The sequence below is a fragment of the Narcine bancroftii genome, chromosome 3 (assembly GCF_036971445.1).
Source record: "Narcine bancroftii isolate sNarBan1 chromosome 3, sNarBan1.hap1, whole genome shotgun sequence".
NCBI classification, from domain to species: Eukaryota; Metazoa; Chordata; class Chondrichthyes; order Torpediniformes; family Narcinidae; genus Narcine; species Narcine bancroftii.
Window position 1 is genome coordinate 269,916,791 of NC_091471.1, and position 20,832 is coordinate 269,937,622.

At 40.4% G+C, this 20,832-nt stretch overlaps 2 protein-coding genes across 3 annotated transcripts in view; one reads left to right on the plus strand and one right to left on the minus strand.

The window, feature by feature from the left end:
* LOC138758756 (gap junction beta-2 protein-like) overlaps window positions 1-5,635 on the minus strand; it is a 110,534-nt gene extending 104,899 nt beyond the window's left edge. The window contains exons 1-2 of one of the 2 annotated variants that reach the window (XR_011354418.1): window positions 5,491-5,599; window positions 422-505 (exon numbers count right to left, since the gene is read on the minus strand). The gene's annotated coding sequence lies outside the window, so the exon portion shown is untranslated. Of the gene's footprint in view, window positions 1-421; window positions 506-5,490 lie in introns of both variants that reach the window. The other variant, XM_069928103.1, reaches the window with a different exon arrangement.
* Window positions 1-20,832, plus strand: part of apc2 (APC regulator of WNT signaling pathway 2) — a 112,677-nt gene that overhangs the window by 24,175 nt on the left and 67,670 nt on the right. The window contains exons 4-5 of the mRNA XM_069928108.1: window positions 9,082-9,190; window positions 12,398-12,511. Of these exons, the coding sequence (XP_069784209.1) occupies window positions 9,082-9,190; window positions 12,398-12,511 (223 nt within the window). The remainder of the gene's footprint in view (window positions 1-9,081; window positions 9,191-12,397; window positions 12,512-20,832) is intronic.

Consider the following 20,832-nt stretch of genomic DNA (forward strand, 5'->3'; position numbering starts at 1 on the left):
TAAGGGATTGCTTAAGGTGGGATGTGAATGGGAAGGGAAGGTTGAGAATCACTGCTCTTGACCCAATTGTTCCTGAAATATTTTGCTTGAGAAAAATTGTCATTGGCCCATTTCCTTTGGAGTTCTGAAACCGTGCACATAATGAGTCAATTAGTTACATTGAAACAGTGGTTTCAAACTTTTTCTTTCCACCCACAAACCACCTTAAGCAAACCCTTACTAATCACAGAGCACCTGTGGCATAGGGATTACTTAAAGTGGAATATGAGTTTAGGGAGGGACATTTTGAAAACCAGTCTTAGAGAAATGGGGCAAAGGTTCTAAATGGCTCTCCTAACAATGCCTCTCATAATTTTTTGAACCTATCAGGTGTCCCCTCAGGCTCCGATGCTCCAGAGAACAAAAAAAGAGTTTGTCCAACCTCTCTCCACAGCTCATGCCCTTTAATCCAGGCAGAATCCTGGTAAGACTCTTCTGCACCCTTTCCAAAGCCTCCACGACCTTCCTGTAATGAGGTGACCAGAATGCATTAGCATGTACATATTTTTTAAATTTTAAAAAAATTTTCACACTATGAACCATATTGACCAAAATACACATAAACATTTCCCTCTTGAATATACACAGTCATTTTCTCCCCTTTTCCCCCTCCTTTCCCTCCATCCTTCCCACCTCCCTCCCCAACCACTCAACGCTCAACAAATATCATACATTAAACCCATTAAACAATGTAATCACACAATGAAAATAAACAAGAAAATTGTGTCATCTACTTTTACACACTGGGTCAGTTCATTTCGTCTTCTTCTCATTCTGTCATTTTAGGGGGTGGAGGTCCGCGGTAGGACTTCTCTGTTGTGTTCCATGTACGGTTCCCAAATTTGTTCGAATTCTGTGATGTTATTTCTTAAATTATATGTTATTTTTTTCCAATGGAATACATTTATTCATTTCTATGTAGCATTGCTGTATTCTTAGGCTATCTTCTGATTTCCAGGTTGACATAATACATTTTTTTACTACAGCTAAGGCTATCATAATAAATCTTTTTTGTGCTCCATCCAAATCGAGTAAAAGTTCTTTACTTCTTGTATTACTTAGAAGAAAGATCTCTGGATTTTTTGGTATGTTGCTTTTTGTGATTTTATTTAATACCTGGTTTAGATCTTCCCAAAACTTTTCCACTTTCTCACATGCCCAAATTGCATGTACTGTTGTTCCCATTTCCTTCTTACAGCAAAAACATCTATCTGATACTGCTGGGTCCCATTTATTTAACTTTTGGGGAGTAGTGTATAGCCTGTGTAACCAATTATATTGTACCATGTGTAACCTCGTGTTTATCGTATTTCTCATAGTTCCGGAGCATAGCTTTTCCCATGTTTCATTCTTTATCTTTATGTTTAGATCTTGTCCCACTTTTGTTTGGGTTCACAGCTTATTTCCTCGTTCTCTTTCTCTTGCAGTTTGATGTACATATTTGTTATAAATCTTTTAATTATCATTGTGTCTGTAATCACATATTCAAAACTGCTTCCTTCTGGTAACCTCAGCCTGCTTCCCAATTTGTCCTTCAAGTAGGTTTTCAGTTGGTGGTATGCAAACATTGTACCATAAGTTATACCATATTTGTACTTCATTTGTTCAAAAGATAATAATTTATTTGCCAAAAAACAATTTTCTATTCTTTTCATCCCTTTTCTCTCCCATTCTCTAAAGGAAAGGTAATCTATTGTGAAAGGGATTGGATGATTTTGTGTCAATATTAATTTTGGTAGTTGATAATTAGTTTTTTTTCCTTTCTACGTGAATCTTCCCAATGTTGAGCAGATGGTGCAGTACTGGTGAATTCCCATGATGCACCAGCTTTTCATCCCACTTATATAGTATATGTTCAGGTACCTTCTCCCCTATTTTATCTAGCTCTAATCTGGTCCAATCTGGTTTTTCCCATGTTTGATAAAAATCTGATAGGTATCTTAGTTGTGCTGCTGTATAATAATTCTTTGGTACCTGTAAGCCCCCTTCTTTGTACCATTCTGTTAATTTATCTAGCACTATCCTCAGTTTCCCCCCTTTCCATAAGAATTTCCTTATTATTTTCTTTAGCTCCTTGAAGAATTTCTCTGTTAGGTGAATTGGTAATGATTGAAATAGGTATTGTATCCTTGGGAAGATATTCATTTTAATGCAATTTACCCTTCCTATCAGTGTTAGTGGTAAATCTTTCCAATGTTCTAAGTCGTCTTGTAATTTCTTCATTAATGGCTGATAATTTAGATTGTATAGATGGCCTAGATTATTATCTAGTTGAATGCCTAGGTATCAGATTGCTGTGTTTGCCATTTAAATGGTGATTCTTTCTTAAACTTTGTGAAATCCGCCTTATTCATTGGCATCGCTTCACTTTTATTTGTGTTGATCTTGTACCCTGATACTTCTCCATATTCCTTCAATTTCTTATGTAATTCTTTTATTGATAATTCTGATTCTGTTAAGTATACTATGACGTCATCTGAAAATAGACTGATTTTATATTCCTTCTCTTTTATTTTTATCCATTTTATTTTATTTTATGTTCTTATCAGTTCTGCCCATGGTTCTATAGCTAACGTGAACAGTGAGGGAGATAGTGGACATCCCTGCCTAGTTGACCTGCTTAATTTAAATTGGTTTGATATATATCCATTTACTGTCACCTTCGCCAATGGTCCCTTATATAATGCTTTAATCCAATTAATATATTTCTCTGGTAGGTTGAACCTCTGTAGTACTTTGAATAAATAATTCCATTCGACTCTGTCAACGGCTTTCTCTGCTTCGAAGGCAACCGCCACTGTTGGCGTCTTGTTTCCTTGTACTGCATGGATTAAGTTAATGAACACAGATATTGTCCGTTGTTTGTCTTTTCTTTATGAATCCAGTTTGATCAAGTTTTACTATTTTTGGTACACAGTCGCCCAATCTGTTTGTTAATAGTTTAGCTATTATCTTATAATCTGTGTTGAGTAGAGATATTGGTCTATACGATGCTGGGTTAGTGGATTTTTCCCCATCTTTGGTATTACTGTAATTATTGCTGTTTTGCATGAATCTGGCATGTTTTGTGTTTCTTCAATCTGGTTCATTACTTCCAGGAGAGGAGGAATTAATAAGTCTTTAAATGTTTATAGAATTCTATTGGGAGTCCGTCCTCAACCGGCATTTTATTGTTATGTAGTTTTTTTAAATATATCCTGTATTTCCTCTATTTCAAATGATTTTATTAATTTGTTTTGCTCCTCTTTTTGCAATTTTGGTAGATCAATTTCAGCTAGAAATGCATCTATTTTGTCTTCTTTCCCTTCGTTCTCAGTTCGATATAATTGCTCGTAGAATTCCTTGAAGTTTTCATTGATCTCCTTTTCCCTTGATGCCAATACTGTTCTTTTATTTTGTTCTGTTTTAAGCTGCCAAGCTTTTATTTTGTGCGTTTTTTCTTAATACTTCTGCTTTGTCTTCATTATGTTCTTCTCCACCTTATACGTTTGTAGTGTTTCGTATTTTATTTTTTTGTCCACCAATTCTCTTCTTTTTGTTGTATCTTCCCTTGTTGCTAATTCTTTTTCTGTACTTGCTATTTCCCTTTCCAGCTGTTCTATTTCCCGATTGTAGTCCTTCTTCATCTTAGTTACATAACTTATTATCTGCCCTCTGATAAAAGCTTTCATTGCATCCCATGGTATAAATTTATCTTTCACTGATTCCTTATTTATTTCAAAGTACATTTTAATTTTGCGCTCAGTGAATTCTCTAAAATCCTGTCTTTTAAGTAGCATGGAGTTTAATCTCCATCTATACGTTCTCGGTGGGATGTCCTCCAGCTCTATTGCTAATAACAGGGGTGAGTGATCCGATAACAATCTAGCTTTATATTCTGTTTTTCTAACTCTCCCCTGGATGTGGGCTGTCAACAGGAACAGGTCTATCCTTGAGTATGTTTTATGTCTACCTGAAGGCATGTAGATCTTTCCACACAATATTTCAAGTGCAACCTCACCATAGTTTTATATAGCTCCAAACATCATGACTTTCTGAGTGAAGTAATTCTCCTGAGTGTTTGACTTTTATCATGGAGCACTACTCCCCAGTTTTAAACTCCTTAGCCAAGGGAATGAGCCTTTCAAGATTGGCCTTGGGAAACTCTTTTAGCATGTTATAGGTTTCAGTGTGATCCCTTCTCATTTCAACAAACAATATAATGAAACATCAAAAAAACACACATAAATGCTGATGGAACTCCAGTCCAATTAACACCTTTTGTTTGTTGGTCTGGACTCTTTCCCCCTCCCATTCTTCCCCCTTTCTCTCTGTCTTTATTCAGATGCCTGCCTGCTTTTTGCTGATACCTTGAAGAAGGGCTCAGGCTCGAAACATTGGTAATATATTTTTACCTCCTTTGAATGCTGGGAGGCTGGCTGAGTTGCTCCAGCATTTACTGTGTTTTTACTCCAGACAATATCTATCCAGTTGATTCTTCACACAATCAAAAAAAAAAACCATTGCAGTGACGAGGGCCTTAAATTTAGGTTTACTCATTGTGATCTGGAATGGAATGCCTGCAAGGAGGGAGATCTGACAATAATGGCGGGGAAAGTAAAACATCTGTGGTGCTGAGGGGAAATGGAGAGAGCAGAGTAGCATTAAATGAAGTGCTATTTTAAAGAGTATGATGCCCTTTAAACTTCTTGTGCACTTCTTGATTCAACGAATAGTAAAATCACAACCTGAGAGGTGAACATATCTGATTTAATGCCAGAAGATTTCAAATGATGGAATACATTACTTCAGGTGCCAACTGATGTCAAATCAACTGCAATATTCAGGAGGGAATTAATTAAACAGAAAAAAAAAATTAAAGATCTGTAGGGAAAAAAGTAAAAAACTCCCAGTTTGGCTCAATGTTTTATCAATATTAAATGATTTAAAATGGGTGAATCAGAATACTTTATCAAGATGGGACAGCTAATTGGGCCTAAGGATATAACAGGAGAATAAAAGATTTACAACAGATGCATTAGCATGTACCTCTTTACACAAAAAGTGCTAAACGTTCAGAATCATTTGACATGGAAGAGATGAAAATATAAGAAATTTGCCTGTGATTGCTCATGGTAAGTGAGTATGAAGCTATTCTATCGAGGAACCTGGAGGCAAGTATAACCATAGTCAATGGCAGATTAAGTATCACCCGGGCCCCTAGATTGTTTAGTCAGGTTCCCCCTGACCTCAACATCCCCCCGCCCCACCCTTCGCTGAATAGAATAAAGTGACATTAAGTTACATTAAATAACATATGCATAATGTACTCCCTGTATAAGCAAGAAATTAATTGTAGCAACAACCCTTTCCAGAAGTGCTTTCATGTAATCACGTTCTGACTGGTATTGTTGATTAAACTAGACTGGTCTTGACTTAAAAACAAATTGTCGTTAAAACAGAATATATTACCTGTGCTTGGAGAATAGTGCAGCAAACTTCTGATTTTCTCGTCATTTGGAAGGGAGGGGTAAAACATAGACTTACTGAAGTAACGTTTCTGGTTACCATGATATTTTATAGATTTCACAATACTGGCATTTCATGTTCCAACAGGCTCACTCCCTGTCTTTAACCAGTATACCCGCATGTTAATGCCACCTTGTGATGTAAGAACATCGTCATGGTAAACACAATCTCGCATCTGCAGAACAAAGTCCTAAAAGCATTACTTCTAAATATTTATATGTTTGGAGCCTAATTTATAAAAAAATAAAATAGTATTTGTGAAATTTGTAATGTACCAATATGAAAACAATGTCTGCAAAGTACTGAAATATCATCCAGAATATTCATGTGTACACTCAATTCTCTCAGGCCTCCCTCCATTTCAAGCCCCTAGGCTTAAGCCTACTTGTCCTAATGGTTAATCTGCCACTGACCATCATCTATGTACCTGCAGTACACAGAAGTGGTCACGCAACATTCATAAGAAATACAGGCACTAAAAACACACTGAAATGATGGAGGAACTCAGCCGATCTATTCAGTGTCTATAGGAGACAAAGATACATTGCTGATGTTGACCTGAGCCCTTCTTCAAGCCATTCTTCTTATTTCTTGAAGAAGGGCTCAGGCCCGAAATGTCGGCAATATATTTCTTACCTCTGAAAAGACAGGCTGAGTTCCACCAGAATTTCAGTGTGTTTTTACTGCAATCCACAGCATTCGTGTTTCACTATGTAAAAGGCAGTCAACATTTCGGTCCTGAGCCCTTCATCTGGAATCTCAAAAAATAGGTAGATGGCAAATTTCTCACATTAATGACTTTCAAAATGAGGCTGGGGTTATAAAGGGATATTTTGGAGGGATGAGTCTCCAGTGGCAAGTTGCAAGCGGGGAGCACCACCCATTGAAAGCACACAACCGAGATTGTGGCTGGTGCCCCAGAACTTCCTCACCAACCACTGCTAATTCTGGATTGTCAGCAAACTGTTACCTCAAATAACATAAGGAAATAGGAGGAAGAGGAAAATAATTGAGCCCTCGACCTGACCTGATATTCAATATGATTCAGCCCCAGGCCTCGTCACCTCTCCAGGGCCAGATCCCCAAAGTCTACAATTCTTTAGAATTTTCTTATGTTCTGAAAAATATATGCAGTAAGTTGATCAACATTGAAAATGAATCATTCAAAAAATGTTGGCGTCGCTCCATGCTCTCCTCAACAAATCACTGAGCGGGATATCATTGTCACGAGCCCATGCAAGCAGAGCGCAACGGATGCTTTAACCTTCATCTGGAACATGAACTCACAAAGGGCTTATCTGAAATACTAATAAATAGTCATCTCACCCAGACACCCAAGGACCATCTCTTGTTAAATGAATCCTTCCACTTATTGTGCAGCATCAGGCAGCTTGGTTCAATCCAGGGCCATTAAATCATCAAACTGTAACACACAATTTCATGTTATTGATTTTATCTTTCATTAGTCAGGATGAAAACACTTGCAATAAAATCAGCGTAATTTTGATGGGATGACATTGGAATGAGATAATTATATTTGTAAATAGTCTCCCCCCCTTCTCACTTCCTGAAGACATTAATCACACAAACACACACACTAACATTAGACAGCTCTGCAGAGGGATACTTCCTAATAATTCTGCTCTCTATGACTGATGTTGGATTGCAAGCAGAGTTCAAAGTGTGGTAATAATGGAGCTTTAGTCAGAAGGTTACAGTTCAGGTCAAGGGAAGGGGAAGGGAGAGTTCACTTTGCCTTCATGTTGATGATCCTTTTTGAATTTTTTAAATATTTGAATATTATATCAACTCCACTTTCCCTGTCCAGTCCTTGTATCATTTATTGCATTAATAACCAAGTACCAGGTGCTCCCCTACTTACGATGGTCTGACTTACAATGTTTCAAAGGTATGATGGTTCGAATCCATACTTTCAATTTCAAATTCCAATCTGTTCCCGTGCTTGCAATATGTGGTACGCTACTCTCTCGCGATGCTGGGCGCTGGCAGCATCGCAAGTGAGTATCGTACAGCATACTCTCTCACAGTGCTGGGCTGTAGTATCGTACAGTGAACATTCTCACAGTGGTGGGCTGTAGTATCATACAGCGTACTCTCTCGTATTGCTGGGCTGTAGTATCGTACAGCGAACATTCTCACAGTGCTGGGCTGTAGTATCATAGTACACAGTACTATGATACTGTGTAGTACACAGCCCAAAGAGATTTCCAAAAAGTTGTATTCTTTGAGTGAAAATCTCTCTCCTTATCCAACTGACCCTGATCCCTGAATGTTAGAATTCTTGGTAATAACTCATTAAAAAAAATGGTGGTGCTGTTGGACTAATGCAACACCACTGCTGGGGTGGACCCTGTGAGAGTGGGGAGCTGAGGCAGGATCCTACTGCCCAGTCCTACTGCAGACGGCTCTGTACAGGCCTTAAACAACCTTTTAAAAGAACCAATGGAGTTTTATTCTAAAATCCTATGAGGTCTGGCTCCAAGATGGTGGTGCCTGTGCAGGCAGTGACCTCAAGGGATTGCAGAGGACTGGGGCAGAGCACCAGAAAACGGGGAGACCATCCCCATTTTGAGAAGGAGAGCAGAGGAGATGACCCTATGGATGGTGGCTACGGCGACTGACGAGTGAGGGCCTCTACAGCCACAAAAGGACATGCAAGCGGCTGTTGGCGGCTCGGGGCAAGGAAGCCATGCAGACTATGGGCTGCTGGCAGCTTGCGGTCAAAGAACTCACATCAGGCTGCAGACTGCTGGGAGGCTGGCTGAAGGGGTACCAGGTATCAGATCTGGGATGGGAGAAGGTGCCGAGGATGGGAGGGGCTCCTGAGGGGCCTCGGGTGCTGGAGGCATCCTGATCACATCGGAGGTTTGGATCTGGAGCTCGGATTTGCCAATGGTTTGGACTGAAGTCTGTGTGGCTGCAGAGGCTGCGGGAGCACTGATGGTGAATCCAATCCAAGGGACACTCAATAACTCTGAGGGGACTTTCTTCCCTTCTCTTTCTCTGGCTGTAAAAAAATTTCTGCCGATGGCAAATCTTTATCTTCTTTATAGTAGATTAAATGCAGTTTCATGTAATATTACATCTCTTTTGTTACATCAAATTAAAATCATCTTGAATCTTCTAACAAGGGAAAGAAGGTTCTCTGCACCCAACCCATCCAAGCCCTCAAATCATTTTACAGCTTCTAGGGAGTCTGCATCTCATTTTTTGAAACTCTAGCCAATCCGACCCAATATCCATTTGAAGAATAACACGCTCATTCCAGGAGCCAATCTATCGACTGGTGGACTCCCACTCCAGGACTGGAGAAAAGCACTGGGATGAGTGGGTGAGGGGGTTAGAATAAAATACAGTCAAAATAATTGGATGCCAAAGGGATGCCTGAGCCAGCTGCAGAAGGCTCCATCATCCACAGGGACCATTCAGGTCGAACTTAAAAAATGTTTTGATTTTATGTGGGGGGAATAAAGTGGATTTACGGCTGATACTATTCTGTCTACTCCTCCGCAGGGCCCTGCTCCTTTCCGAGATTGAGAAGGAAGAGAAAGAGAAAGCTTTTTATTGCTCTCAGATCCAGAATCTTGGAAAACGAGCAGATGAACTGTCACAAATCAGGAGAGTGAGTATTTTGAAAGCAGAACTTGAGAGTGTGGGATGAGATCCATTCTCAAAAACCTCTCAGTAGAATTGTGGAAATTTAAAACACAAAATGAGGTCATTTGGCCCATCGTGTCCATGCTGAGTTTGAGGACATTACTTTCTGAAGAGTGGCTGGAGTCTCAAGATTCACCATGGCACAGTGCTTTCAGATACACTTCCAAGCAAATTATAACTAAGTTTTAATCCATTGATATTTGCACTTGTCAGAGGATGTTGGGAAAAACCACACAGAACTTCCATCCTGAGCCACATTACTATAATTATGATTACAGAGTCAGAAAGACATGCATCAGACCCTTCAGCCCACAGAGTCTAGGCTGGCACTATTTTAACTACAGAGGATGGTTAGCACATCATCTTCACAGTGTAAGCAGCCAAGACCTGGGTTTGAATCCCGTGCAGTCTGTAAGGTGTTTGTACGTTCTCCCCGTGTCTGCGTGAGTTTTCTCTGGGGGCTCCGGGTTCCTCCCACCATTCAAAATGTACTGGGGGTGTTGGTTAATTGGGCAGCATGGACTCGTAGGCCGAAATGGCCTGTTACTGTGCTGTATATCTAAACTTAAAACAAAATTTAAACAGTTAAAATTTATCCCTGAAATTAAAAGATCCTGGACATTTGAAATTTAAATGAAAATAGAAACTTCTGGAAATATGGCAGGTCAGGCAGCATCTGGTGAAAAATTAACTGTGGTAAGCCACTGTTTGTATATATATCTGTCTGGGCATGCCCAATGGATGATTGTACCTGTGGCCCCTCCCACGGACTCCAGAATAAAGGTGAGTGTTTCACAGCCCCCTCCCCAGTTTAGGAGAGTTGACCAGTATGGATGGGCCTCCAGTCTGTTGTGAATAAAACTATTATCAGTTTTACATAACCTCTAGTCTTTTGGAGTTATTGATGGTGCATCGCTAACAAAATTAACAAGTTAACTCAAAGATTCTTTGTGGAACAGGGCAGATGAATGGAGCAAAAGGAAAATCTCCAGCAAGGTAAGGCCAAGGTTTCCATGGTGATAGGCCATTGATGAAGTGATTTATTTAATGGATTAATGAAGGTTGTGTGTGTGTGTGTGAGAGAGAGAGAGAAAAACAGGAACCTTAAAAAGTAAAGATGAAGGCTGTTGGGGGGGAAAAAGCAAATGAACATAGAAGGGACACAGGAGATTTTTATTGCAGGAATGAGGAGCAAATTTAAAAAAAAAAAACAGCCTGCTGGAGGAATTCAGCAGGTCAAACAACATCAGTAGGAGATGATCAATTGTCTATGTTTCAGGTTGAAACCCTTCATCATGACTCAAAAAGAGCATGAAATCTGTGAATTGCAGATGTAAGATGTGCTGAGCAGGTGTGGTTGTGTTAACAGGGAGAGAAAATGTGAGCCAGCATTACAGATTAATGACCTGTGACGATTCCGATTCCAACAAAGGAAAGAAGTTCCCTGAATGCAGAAAAGTGCTGGAGAAACTCAGCAGGTCGTGCAACGTTCTTTATGGCAAAAATAAGTAGATAGGAATTGTCAGTGGTGAGAGATGGTTTGTCTTCATGTCTTCCTATCTAGTGATTTTTGGAGGAAGTAGCATGCTCTTAAATATATAGATACTCTAACACTTTGAGAAGGCCAAAGCAAAAGAAACCTTTAATCTTCGACTATCTACTTCAATCTTTGGACTGTTTTCCCATCAGCCTTTTTGGGTCTATCACAATGAAAGCTTTGTGCAGTGAATTTTGTTTTGATGACATGAGCTGCAATTAATATCAAGAAACAATAATGGTTATTAGAACTCAGAAAAAAAGTTTCCCAAAATTATAATACAGTAAAAATCCCTGATATCCGGAATTTAAGCAACTTGCAGCCCCAAGCAACCGGCAAAAACATTTGAATAAAATACATTTTAAAAATAAAATAAAGAATCAAATAATAAGTTTAAAAAAAAAAGTTTAAAATTTTGTAAAATTAAATGTTCTCTGAAGTAACACATAAATGGTGAAGAAGGGAGCAAATATTCAGCCAGTGGAGGGAGCACCTTGGTCGGCTTTGCTCGTAGCAGCTGTTTGAATAAAGTTGTGTGAAACAGCGACATCCAGGATGAAGAGCTGGTTGATGCCACTCGCCGTTAGGGTGTCTCTCTTAAAGTGTCTCCTTATCCCTGTTTAGTAAGAGGAACCTGCAAATGCAGCAACGGTTAAATGTTGTCAAAGAATGTGACTGAAAGTAAAGTAAAATGCTTTAAGGTTTATATATTCATGCAGGTGAAGTTTGTGCAGTGTAATATTTTTGTCTTTTAAACTGTTTATTAGTGTGGGTGTATTAGTTAGGAATTGTAAATAAGTCTCAAGCAACTGGAAAACACACTTGTCTGGCATCTACCCAGAGGCGCATTACACCTGTGCTGATTCCGTGAACAAGCAATCCACTCAGTCCCACTCATCCTTACTCCTGCAAATTTTTCCTTTCAAAGTATTGCCCCAATTTCCTTTTGAAAATTTATAGTGAATCTGCTCCCTCTATCCTTTCAGAACGTGCCTTCCAAAGAATGGGAATTTGCTGAATAAATGATTTCCTCCTCATCTTTCTCTGGTTTTCTGGTCCATTATCTGAAAATGTTGTTCACCAGCTTCCAACCTTGTTGCTGGAGACAATTTCTCCTGATTGACTCAATCAAAGTCCTTCATCATTTCAACAGTTCTATTAAATTTGCCCTTGACCCTCTGTGATCTCCACTGGTATGATAAAATAGCAATTAAGTTTTGAGACAGGCAACAGATGTGGGGATTAAAGAACTGGATAAATTAGTTTTAACCCTGGCATTACAATCGGGGAACTTAAATGTAAGCTAATAATGAATTTGGAAAAATTACCTAGCATTGGTAAAAGTGATTATGAATATGAAACTACCTGATTGTTGACAATACATGCTGATTCAATGACATCCTTTGGGGATGGAAATATGTGAAATCTGACTTGGGACCCACTAATAATTTTGTCTCTTATCTGCATCCTCAGGACACGAGGACTTAAGACATAAATAATAAATGTCAGTGTTTGTCAGTGATATCCACGTCCTCTGACAAAATGAGCAGAATATATATTTTTTTCTGAACTACCCCTTTGAACCCTGATATCATTGGTATGTCTGTGATATATATCAATGGCTTTCCTTCCTAGGTTTCAAAGCACATGGATTTAATTTGGCAGCAGCTTCAGTCTGAAGCTCATCAGATCAAAGCCATTATTGAGGAGAGATACGGTGCAGGTGACAACACAATGGAATGGCTCCAGGTAACATCAAAAATGAACATTTATTAGAACAATTTCCACTTTCGTTAATAATCAAGAGGGGCTACTGGGCTTTCTAATGAGAATGTATATTCCTTTCTCTTAGATTTGTATGGCTTCAGTCAAGAGACAATAAAATGAATTTTAAATATTAAATAGAAATATTAAAAATAATATTTTTAGTGTAAATACAAGAACCAAACAAGAATGTTATTGAAATGATTAACATAATTGGCGGCTTGGTTAGCGCAGCATTTAGTGCGACGGTATTTCAGTGACAGTAGTTCCCGTTTGAATACAGTGCTGTCATTAAGGAGATTGTACACTTTCCCTGTGTCTACGTGGGTTTTCCCCCCCAGCCCCCAAAACGTGCAGGGTGTTAGGTTAATTTGGGTGTAACTGACCGACATGGGTTTAAATGGCTTAAATTGGCTTCTACTGTATTGTAAATAAAAATTTAAAGAGGGATGGCACAGTTGGCGAGCGGTTAGCACAACGCTGTAACAGCGCCAGCAATTGGGGCTGGGTTTCAAATCCCGCTCTGTCTGTAAAAAGTTTGTACATTCTCCGTGACTGCAAAGGTTTTCCCCAAGGGCTATGGTTCTCTCCCACCATTCAAAACGTAGGGGGTTGTAGGTCATTTGGGTGTAATTGGACGGCATGGGTTCGTGGACTGAAAAGCTTGTAACCGTGCTGTCTGTCTAAATTTAAAACCTAAGCATATTGAAGTTTCAGGTATTCATATTCTTTTTAGCTCCAGACTCTGCCTTGGGGACACCCTTGGGTTATTTGGGGATAAATACTCTCAAAATTGGATTCAGGCTTGTATAATGGTGGGAAGACACAATATACTTGGAGGATGGAAGAATCGGTGGGGGGAGGAAACCATCATTTCAGGAGTGGGCTTAGAAATGGCCAAAGTGGCAGTGTTTGAACGTGTGTTTTACAGTTTGATCAATTGAATATCAATACACAAAAATGGGGTAAATAGGTTTCCTAGGGGCAACATTGTGGTGGATGTTGTGGAGAGGCATATTAATAAACAGCAGTTTTCTTTCTGTTATTAGAGATCTAAATATTGTATTGATTTTTTTTGCTGCCATGCTTGTTTCTAATTTATACATAAGTTTAAGTTTTATAATTTAAGATTTACATAACTTTAACACTGACTCGGGGGTTTGGGAAAACTTTCTTTAAAGAACAATAAAATTTAAATTTCAAAAAAGATTGCTCTGATACATAATTTTCTGTAGTTCTAAACTGGACGTGGAAGATGTTCATCACTGATTCTCAATGTGATTGCTTTTGCTGAACCATTGCCAATATGTACAAAATAGATCAAAGCTTCCAATAAATCTGTTAAATTTAAAAAAAAAAAACAGTGTTGGGACAAGTCAGGATTTAGATGGAAGGGTTTAAGGAGCTGCCAAAGGGGAGAGAGTTGGTGTAGGTTAGGAAGGAATTACAAACTTTAGGAACTTGGCAGTTGGCTGATGGGGGAAGGCTGACAAGAAGCCAACATTTGACTAACACAAGAGATTTCAAATGTGGGGTGGATGGAAGAGATCACCAAGTTGAATGTGTGTGGCCACTGAAGCATCTGAGAGGGACACAGGGATTTTTGGGAACATCATCTCATGGGGAGCTAGGTCAGTGAGCACTGGGGCAATGAGTGAAGGGTGAAGCCCTTCAGATGAAAGGATGTGGTCAGCTTCTGAAGGAGTGGGTGGGTGGGCAGTTTTAGATGGGTGCGGTCAATTTGCCAAACAAGTGGGGCTTCTCTGTTCATCTGATGTGCAGCCTATAGGTTCTTTATCCATCCCAAATACTTCTTCCCCACTATGAGTGGTCATAGGGATCAGGGTTTTCCAGGAGTTGATGGCTATACCACATTATGTGAAAGAGGCTTTGAGCACAACCTTGAATCTTTTCCTCTGCCCACCTGGTGGACCAATGGTTCTCAACATTTTTCTTTCTACTCGCGTCCCACTTTAAGCAATCCCTATGCCATGTACTCTGTGATTAGTAAGGGATTGTTTAAGGTGGTGTGTGAGTGGGAAGGGAAGGTTGAGAATCACTGCTTTAAACCCAATTGTTACTGAAATATTTTGCTTGAGAAAAATTGTCATTCACCCATTTCCTTTGGAGTTCTGAAACCGTGCACATAATGAGTCAATTAGATAGGATAAAAACAGTGGTTTTCAAACTTTTTCTTTCCACCCCCATACCACCTGAAGCAATCCCTTACTAATCACAGAGCACCAATGGCATAGGGATTACTTGAAGTGGTATGGGAGTTGAAACTTTTTTTTTGGAAACTTTATTTGAAGATTTTATTACATGAATAAAACAAAGAAATTACATTTAAAGGGAGTTAAAACTTAACTCTGAATTTGTCACCCTCCAGTTGGGTTTGTGTATAACATAGCCTGCCTCACAGACCTAATTGGATTCAGTTAGGTCCTCATTGTTGGAGATGTTGGCTGGGGTGGGGACTTCAACTTTAGTTGATTTTTCCTTGCAGAGGATTTCAATGACTTTGTAAAATTGCCTTGAGAAGGTGTAATATGCGTTGAAAGAACCAAAGACTTGTTGATCCAAACCAAGGCTTTTATTAACTAAAAGACTGGAGCATATCACAAGTAGGTTGACCAGTCCAGAATGACCTGGTCTGGCTAGAAGCAATCCTTTAAGACCTGACAGTAGGTGTGGCTACACTCTCAGCCAATCACAGTCATCCTACACTACCATCTGTACATATACACATTAGTGATAGAATCTGTACCATCACTGAGGGTTGCTGGAGATGAGAGGAAACTGGGGAATCTTGAGTCACATCAAATTTATTATCATCTGATTGTACAAGTACATCCCAATGAAAGTGTTTTCATTTTCTCATGCAGACACACAACCAGATATAACACAGACAGACAGGACAAGTATTTCATCTATATATTTAGTGAATATGAGAATCTTGGATGGTAGCGTGCTAAGTTCCTTTGGTTATTCAGCATTCTCGCTGCCCATGGGAAGAATCTGTTCCTCAGCCTGGTGGTGCTGGCTCTGATACACCTGTATCTCTTCCTCGATGGTAGCAGCTGAAAGATGCTGTGTGCAGGATGGAAGGGGTCCTCAATGATTTTTCATGCCCTCTTCAGACAACCATCCCAGCAGATCACGTCGATTGAAGAGAGAGAGATTCCAGTGATCCACTTTGCCACTCTTGTGGTCCTGTGGATTGACCTCCAATCTATTTCTCTGCAGCAACCGTACCACATTGTGATGCAGCCGGCCAGGACATTCTCGATAGAGCTCCTATAGAAGGTTGACAATGGTGGCTGGCAGTCTTCCCCGGTTCAGTTTTCTCAGAAAGTGCACTCACTGTTGCACCTTCCTGACTAGTGAGGAGATGTTCTGTGTCCATGTTAGGTCATTGGTTAAGTGAACTCCAAGGAACTTGGTGCTCTTCACTCTCTTTACGAAAGAGTTGTTGATGTACAGTGGAGGGTGGTCATTCTTGGTCCTCCTGAAGTTCAAGATCATCTCCTTCTTCTTGCCCATGTTGAGACTCTGGTTGTTATTCTCACACCATTTCAGGGGATTTTCCCCCTCTTCTCTGTAGTGTGACTCATCGTTGTTGTTGATGAGGCAGACAACTGTCGTGTCATCTGCAAACTTGATGACACTCTTGGTGACATTGTTTAGGGCTGATAGTGTAGGACCATTCTGTCTCTGCTGGGGTTGTCCATGAGAGACCTAATCTTCCTGGTTGCAAATTTCATGTTGAAGAGGGCAAGTTGCCTCGATCTGGTTGCTTTTAATGGGGGTGGGGGGGGGGGGGGGGAAGTCGTTGCATGGTATTGTCAACAAAGATTTGGCAGAGTGAGGTGCTGATCCAATGCCAAGGGGAAGGGGACCAAGGTGACTGGATACCAGGCTCTGCTGCTTGGGATTTAATATTCATGCATCGATTGATTCCTGCACTCACATTGGCCACTGCACAGCACATGACCTTCCCAGCTTCTCGGAGATCTGAGGTTCCTGTCATTTTGTTGCTGTCTCTGGTGTTTTAGGTCAGTGCACTAATTGCATGTTCAGTAGTGCAGGATTATACTATTTGGCAGTGCTCTTGCTGGAGGCACTGGATGACCTGATAGAACTTGGCAAGTTCCGTTTGTCCTGCCTGATGAGTTGCCTGGGCATAAATGAAAATGTTAATCAGGTGCAGGATTTTAATTTCAGAGTAAGATGTTTAATTACCTCACATTTTTTCACTGGCCAGAACCATGCTGAACCACACCATTTCACACAAAGCCATTAGGTGAACAGGTTGATGCTAAAACCACCAACAATGCATTAGCAGATCTTTTAAAAACACACAGAAATGCTGAAGGAACTCATCCGGTTTCACAGCATCCGGAGGAGGTAAAGATGTTTCCCATTCCCTTTCCAACATGGAAATTGGAGAAGTCGCTATTAATGCCCTCCAGTTGGAGGGTGTCCAAAAGGAAGATGTGGTGTTGTTCCTCCAATTTGCAGATGGTCTCAGTCTGGCAGTGCATGAGACCATGGGCAGACTGAGACCACCTGCAAATTGGAGGAACACCACATCTTCCTTTTGGACACCCTCCAACTGGAGGGCATTAATAGCGACTTCTCCAATTTCCATTAAACTCACCCTCCCCCCTGCCCTTCTTCTTCCCCTGCCACCTTTCTCTCTCTCTCTTCCCCCCCCCACCCCGTCTCCTTTCACAGAACTAAAATCGATTCTCATCTTTCCTCTTATTCAATTGACAACTTTTGTTGGTCTGAACCCCTCCCCTGCCAGTCTTCAGTCTTTATTCTGATGCCTTCCTGTTCTTTGCTCATACCTTGAAGAAGGGCCCAGGCCCGAAATGTTTGTAATGTATCCATCTTCTCTGGACCCTGCGAGACTGGCTGAGTTCCTCCAGCATTTCTGTGTTTTTTTTTCCCCCACAATCACAGCATCAGCAGGCTTTCTTTGGAGATGTTCTATTGTTTGTGGGCTGTAATGCTAATAATGGTCAACTGTAACAATCCTGAATGGAGGGAAAGGCCAACAGGTTGGCAAAGAGTGTCTGGTACTGTGCTGGTGACTATGTCTATTTTAGATACTTGCATAGTCAAATATTTCAGTATTGAAAGTTCCCCATGGTAAATACAAAATACAAAGTTATTGTATTTCGAATGAGATTATTTATAGGACATAGAGTTCACTATCAATGCCCAAGCACAAACAGATTATTTTGGCTTTGACAGAAACCACAGCAGCAATAATTGTATATCTGGTAACATCCAGCAAAGAGCCAGATGTCCAGTTCACCTATTAATTTGCATTCAAAATGTTTGTCACTTCAGTCACTTGCCATATCATTCTATACTCAAGCTGAGTTCAACCAACACAAGTCAAAAACTGGTTGAACTGAAGCATTTTAATGGTTGGATTGTGCTCAATCAGACCATTGTTCCCAATACCCTCAAAGCTACATTTACCTTTGATATGCTATGCGATTGAATAAGGCTGTCCAATGACCTAGCTTGGGCCATGAATTGTGAGGAGATCTCAGACAACTAACCCAAAAGCTTGCACTGGAGTATCATTCTGATGGGGACACCTCTGCTAACTCACTGGGCCTGGTGTAATGTGAAGTGAACCTGGCCCCTCACCTCGGCACTTCCACGTTCTACCCTTGAGTTCAACAGCCGAGCAGGAGATTGGGTGAACTGGCATCTGAACTCTAGCTCACAGCTACCTGTTGGACTGGGATAACAGACCAAACCATTGAATATCCCATTGAACCTCTGGCCACCCTGAAATTCTGAGATAATCTCGGAAAATGAGGTGGTCTTCATTTTTCTAAGATAATCGCAATGTGCTTGCAGGTATCTTTCCCAAGTTGGTTAAAACCCATTGCAGAGCCTGTATAACTTGCCAATTCAATAAACCATGCAACTAATGATGGTAACAGGCCTCTCATCAGAAAAGCAACCATCCATCCACTTCTACCCTCTGACTCCTATCACTAAGCTAGTTTTGAAACTGACTGATCACTTTGGACCCTACCTTCCAGACTAACTGTTCATTTGAAGTAGCCATGCAATGCTATAATAAATTAAACAGAATGGTCTCTCCTCTTATTGAATTTGGATTCCCAGAAGAAAAAGTTCCATTGGAAGCTCCCTAGGCTGAAATTTTGAGACTCGTTGATATAGAGTAATCTGGAATTGAAGCCACCAGCAACTTCAAGCAACCACCAAAAAAAAGCAGAAAATAAATAGATTAAAAAATATGGAAGTTTAAAATTGATGTGCATCTGCAATAGTTTGTCAATCATGCAACCTGCAGTGTCAAGCAACCAGAAAATTCACTTATCCGGCATTACAAATCCCCATAGGTGGTGGAGACCAGGGTTTTTACTGTATTTCAGTTGCTTTCAACAATAGAAAACCAAACTTTGAAATCTTGATTTGCCATACCTGGCATGCAGGTGGAGCTTATAGGAAGTGTTGGCTTGGAATCTATAATTTACCAATTCAAAATATTCCACCAATGAATTGTAATGGATGGAAACTCGAAAGCTTTTCCCTGTAATTTTCCAACAAGAAATCTGCATCCTAAACATGTTGTTTATCTATGAAAGTCTCAAACTAAAAAGTCACACTTAGCAGAACTTCAAATATTCCACAAAACATAAAATGAACATTCATAGCCACAGTTACCTTATTCAGGCAATGATTTACATATAAATTAGTGTTAGGGACTGACTGAATCTAGAGTCGGTAAGGATGATGAGTCCCTCCAGGTAGGTTAAAATTGTCCTTTCCACTGGATAAAGTCATTGTCCCTGTATAGAATTTTTCTCCCACCACCTTTTCTCCTCCCCAATCGATTGTTCTGAAATCTCTCTGCAGCAGTTAAATGGAATTCATTGCCACCTGCAGCTGTGGAGGCCCAATTATTGAAGTTTAAAGGGAAGATTGACAAATATCTAATTAGTCAAGGTATCAAGGATCTGGGAAAAGGCAGGAAATTGGAACTAGAAGTGAGAACAGTTTAGCTCGGGGTGGATTTGTGGAGCAGACGATGGGCTGAATGGCCTAATTCTGTTCCTTTATCTTGTGATCTGGAGAAATTTTCAAATATTTAAATGCCACCCTGTGGAAAATTGGCTAGTGGAATAGGGTTGAGGGCTTGTTTAAATATCCCGAGCTTAAAGTTAAAGCAAATAAGCTCAATGTCATTGTCTTACACATTTGATCACGTGTGTGAAGTTTGAGAAGAACCACAAGTAAATTAGGCACATCTTTTGGAACTCTATGTTTCCCTTGTATTACTTTGCACGCTCTGCATGTTCTTCACCAGAAGCTAGAAATCCATTGGGAAACATGTATCACACAGACTTTGAGACTGGGTTGGAATGGAATTGAAGCTACCTGAAATAATGAGCTGACCAGATATATCGAGCCACTCCAGAAGCCCTGGATTTTGAGATTTCAGAATCAATCACTTCAACACAATGATTGAAGTGGTGGGATTTGAGCTCAGATTCGTCCAGGAGAAATGAAAGGAAAAAGCCTGATGATTGTTGAGCGAAGACGAAGACCCTGTTATTGTCAAAGTGGGAGTGATGAAAGGTGGCAGCTCAGATCATGCGCATGATCAGCTTAGATCATGCGCTTGACATCTCTGATAAAGGGCACGAGTCCTTTGCTGGTTAGAACTTTTGAAATATTAATTTTTCAGGATTGAGGCATTGCAGGCACCCTTTTAATGCTGTTCCCTAACTGCCTTTGATCAGAATAGTTCTACTCTGAGCTAGGTCACAGGAGGAAGTTACCAGACAGATTGAGGAAACTATTCAAGATTCAATTTATTGTCATGTAATAAAAACTGTGTCATATTGCATGAAATTGCTTTTGTCTGCTGTAAAACAGACAGGTTCGCCATCGGCAGAAATTGCCTGAAGTACCTCTTAAAGTCAGAGAAAGAGAAGCAAAAGAAAGTTCCCGCAGAGTCCGTGGATTCCCCCCACCCCCAGTGCTCCTGCAGCCGCACAGTCCAGTCGAAACCAGCGGCAACCTGAGCTCCAGATCCGAACCTCTGATGCAATCAAGAACCCTTCAGCGCCATCTGTACCCTCTCGCATCCTGGTTCTGACATTTGGTCCCCCTTCTGCCAGTTTTGATTCAGTCTCCAGCAGTCTGCGGCCTGGTGCAAGTCCCTTGACCGCAGTCTCCGGCAGCCCACAGCCTCTGTGGTTTCCTCACCTCGAGTTGCCAGCAACCTGCAGCTTGTGTGCTTC